The sequence below is a fragment of the Poecilia latipinna genome, unplaced genomic scaffold (genome assembly GCF_001443285.1).
Source record: "Poecilia latipinna isolate Pla-1442-1.1 unplaced genomic scaffold, P_latipinna-1.0 Scaffold120, whole genome shotgun sequence".
In the NCBI taxonomy this organism is placed as follows: Eukaryota; Metazoa; Chordata; class Actinopteri; order Cyprinodontiformes; family Poeciliidae; genus Poecilia; species Poecilia latipinna.
This window is the reverse complement of record NW_015112736.1, coordinates 47,483-57,798: the sequence shown is the minus strand read 5'-3', so window position 1 is coordinate 57,798 and position 10,316 is coordinate 47,483. Positions and strand designations below refer to the sequence as shown.

Here is a 10,316-nt window from a genome sequence, read left to right as displayed (position 1 = left end):
AATTTCCCCTTTGCCGTTCCGGGGTTTTTTTTAAAAAAAAAAATTTTTTTTAAAAAAATTTTTTTTTTTTTTTTTTTTTTTTTTTTTTTTTTTTTTTTTACATTTGGATTATGTATGGAATTTTATGCAGTTTATTTTGTATACATATATTTTATACAGTTGTAGTAACTGTTTTCATTTCATTAACTTGATAGGTTGTCGGACCTGATACAGCCACACCAAATAATGTAATGCATCCCCATACCGGACAAGGGAAAACCCCATCGTTAAGCAATTCCCCAACCTCTCTTACTGATGGATCAGGTTCAGTTAAAGGTGAGCAGAGTACAGTGTCTGAATTATATTACCCCAATTAATGTTTTTTAAACTATTACAACTGATGTCATACTCTATTAAATTATTATGAAATTAAAAAAAGAACATCCATAAGATGGTATAATAAGAATCTGTGAATAACACTGCAATTTGTTTTTGCATCTTGTAGGAAACACCTCAAAGGAGGACCAAACCAGTCAAGACAAGAATGAATTAGAGCAACAGGAACTCAAGCCCCCCAAAGAGGCTTCAGAGGCCCCAGACTGGAAAAGAACCACTGGATTAGGACATGATAGCAAGTCTCCTGATAACCTACAAGACCATCTCAGTGAGCTCCAAAGACTTCAACAGCAACAGCAGCAGCTTTCCGTTTCTGATCGCCATGTCTATAAATACCGTTGCAACCACTGCAGCTTGGCCTTCAAGACAATGCAGAAGCTTCAGATACATTCTCAGTACCACGCTATCAGAGCAGCCACCATGTGTAGCCTCTGTCAGCGTAGCTTCAGGACATTCCTAGCCCTCAGAAAGCATTTGGAAAATGGGCACCCTGAACTGAGTGAGGCTGAAGTGCAGCAGCTAATAGGAAATCTGCCACTGAATGGTGACATCACAGAGAGTGAGGCCAGGGCCTTGGAGGAAGCTCAAGCCTTTGACCATGACTTGGACAAAGATGATGAAATGGACCAAGAGGATAAACCCAGTCCTACTGGAAGTGACAGCAGCTCTCTGCTTGATGACATGGGGGCAGAACCAAAACGGACCCTACCATTTAGAAAAGGCCCCAACTTTACAATGGAGAAATTCTTAGACCCCTCTCGACCTTATAAGTGCACCGTATGTAAAGAGTCCTTTACCCAGAAGAACATCTTACTGGTCCACTACAACTCAGTTTCCCATCTACATAAACTGAAAAAGGTTCTCCAAGAGGCATCAAGTCCTGTGCCACAAGAGACATCCAACAGCATTGACAACAAACCATTCAAATGCAATATTTGTAACGTTGCCTACAGCCAAAGTTCAACTCTCGAAATTCATATGAGGTCAGTGCTCCACCAGACCAAAGCAAGAACAGCCAAAACGGACATGAGCAGCAGTGGTGTCACTGGCAGCAGTGGCCCCACCCCTGCAAAAAGTCCAGGTCCAAGCGCACAAGGGAACACTAGCAACTCTGACAGTGCTAGAAGTGGGACTCCTTCTTCTAACAAAGAAAACTCAGTTGAACCCAAAGAAACCAACAACAGCAGCAACACAAAGACAACACCAACTACTGAACATGTTTCAGCACAGGCAAGCAGCCACCAGTCAGCACAGTCTTCAGCCCAACTGCAGCTGCAGCTTCAGCACGAACTCCAGCAACAGGCAGCCTTTTTTCAGCCTCAGTTTCTCAACCCAGCTTTCTTCCCTCATTTCCCAATGACTCCAGAAGCTTTGCTCCAATTTCAACAGCCTCAATTTCTCTTCCCCTTTTACATACCAGGAGCTGAATTCAATCTAAACCCAGAACTCGCTCTGCACTCAGCAGCAGCTTTTGGAATGCCTGGCCTGACAGGGTCATTCCTAGAAGACTTGAAGCAGCAGATGCAGCAGCAGCATCAGTTGCAGCAGGCTCAAGCTCAGCAACAGGCTCAGCAACAGCATCAGGCTTCTCAGATACAATCCCAAATTCAACATCAGAAAAGCCAACAACTGCAGAATAACAAATCCAAAATGGAGCCTAACACTATATCAGTTTCCGAAATACACATGTCTGCAGAGGCTGAAGACCACTTAGATAAACAGGAAAGCAGAACTAAAATGGAAAGTGCAGGAGATGGAGTGAGTGATGGAGTAAAAGAAAATAAGGATCCCAAAAAGTCAAAGTTCCCAGAGCCATTGATCCCTCCTCCACGGATTGTGTCGGGAGCAAGGGGCAATGCAGCCAAGGCTTTATTAGAAAACTTTGGTTTTGAGTTGGTCATCCAATATAATGAAAACAGACAAAAGAACCAAAAGAAAAGCAAAGAAGGCATCGAACAAATAGACTTCAGCACTGATAAGCTGGAGTGTGGCATGTGCGGAAAACTATTCTCAAATATGCTGATTCTCAAAAGCCACCAAGAACATGTGCACAGTCACTTTTTCCCATATGTTGAGCTTGAAAAGTTTGCCCAGCAGTACAGAGAGGCCTATGACAAACTCTATCCAATAAGCCCTGCATCCCCTGAGACGCCTCCGCCTCCACCTCCTCCTCCTCCTCCACCACCACCAACTGCTCCTACCCCAGTACCAACTCCTCAGCCCCCGTCTACGTCGATGACCAAACCTCAAACGCCTGTACCATCACCAGTTCCTGTTCCTCATCCAACTACACATCAAACTACTCTCCAGACCCAGCCAGCCCAGCCGCCACCACCACCACCTCCTCCTCCACAACCCACTGCCCCACCTGCACCACCCCAAGTGCAGCTCCCTGTTCCCTTAGATTTGCCACTTTTCCCACCTTTGATGATGCAGTCTGTCCAGCACCCAGGTCTGCCCCCTCAGCTGGCATTACAGCTGCCCAGTATGGATTCTCTCTCCACAGACCTTACACAGCTCTGCCAGCAGCAGTTGGGTCTTGATCCAAACTTCCTCCGTCAGTCTCAGTTCAAGCGACCACGCACTCGTATAACCGATGATCAGCTCAAGATACTCCGTGCAAACTTTGATATAAACAATTCCCCTAATGAAGAACAAATTCAGGAAATGTCAGAGAAGTCTGGCTTGCCACAAAAAGTCATAAAGCACTGGTTCCGTAACACTTTGTTCAAAGAACGACAGAGGAGTAAAGACTCTCCCTACAACTTTAATATTCCTCCAATTACTACATTAGAAGATATAAGAATGGAGCCCCAGGTCAGTGCACATGAGTATTACAGAACTGACTCAGCCATTAACAAGAGGTCCTCTAGGACCAGATTCACTGATTATCAGTTGAGGGTGCTACAAGACTTTTTTGACACTAATGCATATCCAAAGGATGATGAGATTGAGCAGCTCTCTACAGTACTCAACCTGCCAACACGAGTCATTGTGGTGTGGTTCCAAAATGCCCGCCAAAAGGCTCGGAAGAGTTATGAAAATCAGGCAGATTCAAAGGACAATGAGAAAAAAGAGCTCACCAATGAGAGATACATTCGAACCAGCAACATGCAGTACCAGTGCAAGAAGTGCAACATTGTATTTCCACGCATCTTTGATCTTATTACTCACCAGAAAAAGTTGTGCTACAAAGACGAAGATGAAGAGGGGAATGAGGACAACATCAGTGAGGAATACACAGATAATCCTGAACCACCTCTATTCAAGGCAAGCCTGGCACCATTAGAGCTACCCAAACCATCCCAAACTGGTACTGCGACCAGTTCAGGCTCAAGCTCCCCTGTGATGGCCTCACCTCGTGGACCCATGGGGAAAGCATCACCAAAGCCAGATATTTCCCCTGAAACAGAACTGAAACAATCTGAGATCCCCCCTTCACCAGTGATGAAGTCGCTACCAGAACCAAGACCATCTAAGGCTTGCACACCTCAACCACCCCCCCAAAAAGCTCCCCAGCCACAGTTGTCAAGACCCCATTCTCAGCCACAAGCAGCAACTGTACCGTCAAGTCCACTTTCGCTTGCACTTTCCTCGCTCACAAACAGTCTCCCCCACCAGATGCTCCAGTACCAGTGTGACCAATGTAAGATTGCCTTTCCTACAGTAGAGCTGTGGCAAGAGCACCAGCACATGCATTTTCTGGCAGCCCAGAACCAATTCCTCCATTCTCAGTTTCTTGAAAGACCCATCGATATGCCGTATATGATATTTGATCCAAACAATCCCCTAATGGCTAGCCAACTGTTATCTGGCGGGCTCTCCCAAATGCCATCCCAGAGTAGCTCAAGCATGGCTACAGCTGTAAGCTCTGGGTCAATGAAGAGAAAACTGGATGACAAGGAGGAAAATGCTAATGACAAAGATGGTGGAAACAGTAGTGAAGAGCAACACAGAGATAAACGTTTGAGGACCACCATTACGCCAGAACAATTGGAAATCCTTTATGACAAATATCTACTTGACTCTAATCCAACAAGGAAGATGTTGGACCACATTGCACGAGAAGTTGGCTTGAAGAAGAGAGTTGTGCAAGTCTGGTTCCAAAACACTCGTGCAAGAGAGAGAAAGGGGCAGTTTAGGGCTATAGGGCCCTCACAGTCCCACAAGAAATGCCCCTTTTGCAGAGCGCTCTTTAAGGCTAAATCTGCTTTAGATAGCCACATAAGATCAAGACATTGGCATGAGGCTAAACAAGCAGGCTTTAGCTTGCCGCCAAGCCCAATGATGAGTCAAGACAATGAAAGAGGTGAAAGCCCAAATAAGTATAATTTCTTTGACTACCCACAGCTGCCCAACAAGACAGAGCCAAATGACTATGAGTTGCCAACCGCATCCTCAACTCCAGTCAAACCATCTGAAGCTCAAGTAAAAAACTTCTTAAGCCCTTCATCCTTAAAAGCTGAAAACTGTGATGAAACTGAAGGGCCTAATAATAATTCAGCAGAAGCTTCATCTTATGATCTCAGTAAGATGGACTTCGATGAGACATCATCAATTAATACAGCCATTAGTGATGTCACAACCGGAGACGAGTGTAATAACAATGAGGTTGAGAGCCTAACTGCTAATGGAGGAGACAAGATGAGCGACAGCAAAAAGGGCCTGTTACTAAATTCTGACGCTAGTAACGAAAGGTTTCAATTCAGCATGGTGAGTCCTGCCCTCAGCTTCTCTGGAAAAGACTGTGACTCCTACTTTAGCTCCAGAGATGACGAAATGGATGACAACAATGACAGAAGTGAATCGTCCAGCCTCGCTGACCCCAGTTCTCCCAGTCCATTTGGGGCAGGCAACCCTTTCAACAAATCTGGAAAAGTCAACAGTACTGGAGATCGACCAGGCCACAAACGTTTCAGGACCCAGATGAGTAACTTGCAACTGAAAGTACTCAAAGCGTGTTTTAGTGACTATCGCACTCCTACAATGCAGGAGTGTGAGATGCTGGGCAATGAAATTGGACTTCCCAAACGTGTTGTCCAGGTTTGGTTCCAGAATGCCCGCGCTAAAGAGAAGAAATTTAAGATTAATATTGGAAAGCCATTTATGATAAGTCAGGGTTCACCAGAGGGGCCCAGGACTGAGTGTACACTGTGTGGTGTGAAGTACACAGCCCGGATGTCTGTGAGAGACCACATTTTCTCCAAACAGCACATCACAAAAGTGCAAGAAACTCTAGGAAACCAGGTGGATAGAGAAAAGGACTACCTAGCACCGACCACTGTCCGTCAGCTGATGGCCCAGCAGGAGCTGGACCGTATGAAGAAAGCTGGGGATGGACTCAGCCTACCTAGCCCACAGCAACAAACTTCAGCAGAAAACAATAATGCACTTCATGGCCTCAGCCTACCTTCTGGCTACCCAGGATTGTCTGGCCTTCCACCAGTCTTACTTCCTGGAGTAAATGGGCCGTCATCACTTCCAGTTTTCCCTCCCAACACACCTGGTGAGTTACTATGACAAACAGTGAAACAAAAAAACTGACTAGAAGCTTTATGAACTGAACTTTATCCTGCACTATTTTATTGTACTATATATAACTGGTTATTCTGTATCACAGATATGTTTGTCAAAAATTTTACTTTTTAAAGCTATTTTAAATTCAAGAATGGTGATAGGGAGTGCATGCATTATGTTAGCAGCAAAGCCGAACTGCTTTTTGGTAAAGATTTTTCTTACAGCAAATTATCTATATCACTTTGTGTTCCCCCTATTTTAGGTTTGGTATATTTAGATTATAATATTTAGAAATCTTTAAATTATTTAAAAAAAAAAAAGCGCATGTGACAGTTTTGATCCATAACAAAATCGTAACAAGAGATTTAAAGACTCAGCCAGTGACAGGATCTTTATCTTATAACATCAAATTTCCAAAGTGATTTGGGGTTGAATATTGAATTGTTGAATATTTCCATATTTATATACCACTGTATTTCAGCTTTAGCGTCTCCAGGTGCTGGCATGCTTGGGTTTCCTACACCAGCCACTCCCTCTCCTGCCATGTCTCTCAGCACTACCCCAACCAAGACTCTTCTGCAGACTCCTCCTCCTCCTCCTCCTCCTCCACCTCCACCTCCTCCTGCTCCTTCCACACCTTTGGCAACAGTAAACCATACAGAGCAGCAAGGCAAAGATGCAGAGAGAGACAACAACAAGAAACCAGGAGACAAGCCACCTCAAATGAAGATGAAGGACAGAGAGAATGACAGCGGCTCGCGCCCCGACACCCCTAGCATGGCCAAATCAAGGGAAAGACTATGCCCAGTGCCAGGAAAAGCAGGAAATGAGACTCCCCTAGATGCTGCACAGCTTCAAGCACTGCAGAATGCTCTTGCTGCAGGTGATCCTAGCTCTTTATTGGGGGGCCAGTTCTTGCCCTACTTTCTTCCTGGATTTCCCAACTGCTTTTCTCCACAGCTTCCCAGAGGGGTTCAGGCAGGGGGCTATTTTCCACCACTGTGTGGAATGGAGAGTCTGTTTCCGTATGGACCTGCGGCAGTCCCACAAGCTGCCATGGCCGCTGGTCTCTCCCCAACCGCTCTCCTGCAGCAGTACCAACAGTACCAGCAGTCTCTCCAAGATTCCCTGCAGAAGCAACAGCAGCAGCAGCAAAAGCAACTTGAGCAGCAGCAGAAACAACTCGAACAGAAGCAGCAACAGAGACCAACCCCCGTCAAGACACCTCAGAGCGTACAGAGCACCACAACTAATTCCTTCAAAACAAAAGAAGCTGTAGAATCTAAGGATGACAACAAAGGCTCTTCAACAGAAAGCACAAAAGAAGAACCGAAAACAGAAACCAAACGTATCACGGATTTTCCAGATGCTTTTATCGTACCATCTGTCAAGCATGAGTTTATATGCAGGAAGTGCCAGATGATTTTTGCTGACGAAGATTCAGTGATACGTCATCAAAAGTCCTTCTGCTACTTCGGACATCCTTTTACTGACCCGCAAGAGACAGTGCTTCGAAAAGCAGTGAGCAACTACACTTGTGTTGCCTGCAATGTGGTTGTTAATGGGAATGAAGCACTTGGCCAACACCTTCAGTCGAGCTTGCACAAAGAGAAAACAATCAAACAAGCAATGAGAAATGCCAAAGAGCATACTAGATTATTACCTCACTCTGTCTGCTCCCCTACTCCTAACACCACATCTACCTCGCAGTCTGCAGCTTCTTCGAATAACACCTTTCCTCATCTCTCTCGCTTGTCCATGAAGTCCTGGCCAAATGTCCTGTTCCAGGCCAACACAGCCCGGAAAGCTGCTTCCTCTTCCCCGTCTGCCTCCCCCCCTCCCCCCCTCTCCTCACCCTCAACGGTTACCTCAACTTCCTGCAGCACCTCAGGGGTTCCAACCTCACTACCCACCGAGAGTTGTTCAGATGAGTCTGACAATGAGCTAAGCCAGAAGCTGGATGACTTAGATAATGCGTTGGAAGTCAAGGCTAAGGCAGCCTCTGGCCTAGACGCGAGCTTCAGTAGTATCAGAATGGATATGTTCAGTGTGTAGGAGTGACAAAAGGATCCCTTGCTTAAAGAAAAAAATAAGACTTTTTAAACTGCAGTTCCAAAGTTTCTCTTAACCCAAAAAAAAATTACAGTACCAAATGATTGACTCAGGATTGTTTTTCCCATATTGATATGCTGGCAAGATATTGATTGATTTTTGTTATGGACAGAACTGTTGCAGATGCTTGACTGAGCTTATATTGTATACAAAAACATGGAGTAGGAAAAAAATCTCACAAGCTCCCTTTTAGGGGGCCTGTTTCAAGCCAAAAACTCTCACGATAGCAAATTGCACCTCAGCTGGATTGTTTTCCAAATGCTAGCATGTACTGTATGGGATGACGATCCAGAACCCTCAAAGAGAATCTCTCTTAGTTTAGATAGGTGTAATTCAGTAGCTTTAAATTCTCAGGTCAGAACATAACATTTCTCATTTGTTAAAACAGCACCAAGCCTGGGTACACTTGGCTTATAACCAAAACATGTCAAGCTTTATCGGACGCATTTCCTTGATGTGTATAGAGTACCAAGAGACAATATTACTGTTACAATGGACGATGTGCATATCCTTTTAGTTTTACCCTACAAAGACAGTATGGGTTTGCCACTGAGGGAATTTAGAATGGTGAAGTAAATGTGTATGATGCCCCTGTGTTTGCCAGTTTGTATTACAGCAAACTGTATCTATTTCCCACCCCTGTTTTTTCTTGTAGTATATACTAATCTGTGCCAACTCTTACCTTCTCACTTTTACCTCTGCTCACACCCTTTTCTGAAGAGGTAATAACTCTAGTTTTGATAGACTCTCGGATTATGTGAATATAACATTTTTCATTTGTGAATTGCTGTACTGTTACGGTACCTGCTTGTGTCTGGACTATAGTGCACTTAATTTGAATTTATTTGTCTTTTTTTTATTATTTGAGTAGGTCATTTGTTAATTTAATAGATTTTGTTTGTATGTATGTGTTTTAATTATTATTTGTGTCAATTGCAGCAGCATATTGGTCCATACTTGTTACAGGATTAATGCCTAACAATCGAGAGACCTATTTAACAATTGGTGCATCAAAGAAAGCAGTACTGTATACTTGAAACTGTTAAGGTACAAGTTGGTCACAAAGTTAAAAAAAAAAAAAAAAAAAAGGTATAAAAATTTGTTCAACGTTGGAAAAAATGCTCTTTTAAGAGGGGGGACAACAGCATTTTTTGTTTAATATTAACATTTTTTTTTTTTTTTAATGTATGTGCAAGATTCAAAACAGTGTTAAACCTGGCCACTTAGTGCTTAGGTTAACGTCCTCCCATGATCTACTACAGTTGAAGTCAACATTGACTTTCCACATTTAGTAACATTTGAAAATTTTCAAAGTATTACCATACTACATTTGCTGCTACTGTGTAATCTTAATTTGCTTGCCATAAAGTCTTTCAACTTTCAACCAAAACTGATCCATTGATTGCTTTAGTTTTGTTTTTGTTTTTTGTTTGTTTGTTTTGTTTTTGTTTGTTTTGTTTTTATTATTATTATTATTATTATTATTATTATTATTATTATTATTCTGTGGAACTAAGAATGTGAAAGCTGTCAAAGGGTGTTCAATTTTTTACGAATCACTTTCTAGTTTGGTAACCAGTGTGATTCATTCCAAAGTAACAGAAGGCTATTTGTATGAAAGAAAAAGGCTTGTGAACAAAGAAAGCTAAGCTGTTGTACATATTCGTAGTTGGCTGTGCATGGTACAAATTTATTAATATGAAGAAATGCAAAAATGTATTGCTTTTGGTATTTCCTATTCTGAAATGAGCAAGTAGCATGTAATGCAACTGTTTGACAGGTTAAATCAAATCATGCTTAGTTATTGTTTCAAACAATGAAATCAAGTAACATTTCCTCCTATGTTTTATATTTGTAAAGGTGTTTTTTTTTTTTTTTTTCAAAGTTTTAAGCAAAACATCAGTTTTTAATTTTCTGTGTGAGCTTTTCAAATGTCATTATTTAGATTTTTAGCGTTTTACATTTACTTTATTCCTGAAGACACTTTTCGATTGTGTTTCATGTGAGACATCCTGGCCTCCCAAGGTGCAATTCTGCCATTGTACAAACATAAACGACTGTCCTGATTCCAAAGGCTTTCACAACTCTGGCGTTTTTGCCTTTCCCCACTTTGTGGCTCAGCATTATAAGACTGAACTGTCAGCTAGCATCATGTGCTAAGATGCTAGCATCAGACAGGACACTTCCCACATGAAGGACTGGTAAAAGCTACGAAACCAACAAAAAGGATGGTCTAACAATATAACTGTACATATATATTGCAACTGCACAGCAGCCAAAAAGAAAAAAAAAAAGAACTTTTTTTTTTTTTT

General features: G+C 42.7%; 1 protein-coding gene and 1 long non-coding RNA gene across 5 annotated transcripts in view; one reads left to right on the top strand and one right to left on the bottom strand.

The window, feature by feature from the left end:
- The window catches only part of zfhx4 (zinc finger homeobox 4), a 126,142-nt gene extending 115,844 nt beyond the window's left edge, over positions 1-10,298 (top strand). For all 4 annotated transcript variants that reach the window (XM_015028316.1, XM_015028315.1, XM_015028318.1 and 1 more), the window contains exons 10-12: positions 195-315; positions 485-5,881; positions 6,374-10,298. In XM_015028316.1, the coding sequence (XP_014883802.1) occupies positions 195-315; positions 485-5,881; positions 6,374-7,947 (7,092 nt within the window). In that variant the 3' untranslated portion in view covers positions 7,948-10,298. The remainder of the gene's footprint in view (positions 1-194; positions 316-484; positions 5,882-6,373) is intronic.
- The window catches only part of LOC106944963 (uncharacterized), a 4,472-nt gene continuing 3,650 nt past the window's right edge, over positions 9,495-10,316 (bottom strand). The window contains exon 2 of the long non-coding RNA XR_001424458.1: positions 9,495-10,301. This is a non-coding gene — a long non-coding RNA (uncharacterized LOC106944963). The remainder of the gene's footprint in view (positions 10,302-10,316) is intronic.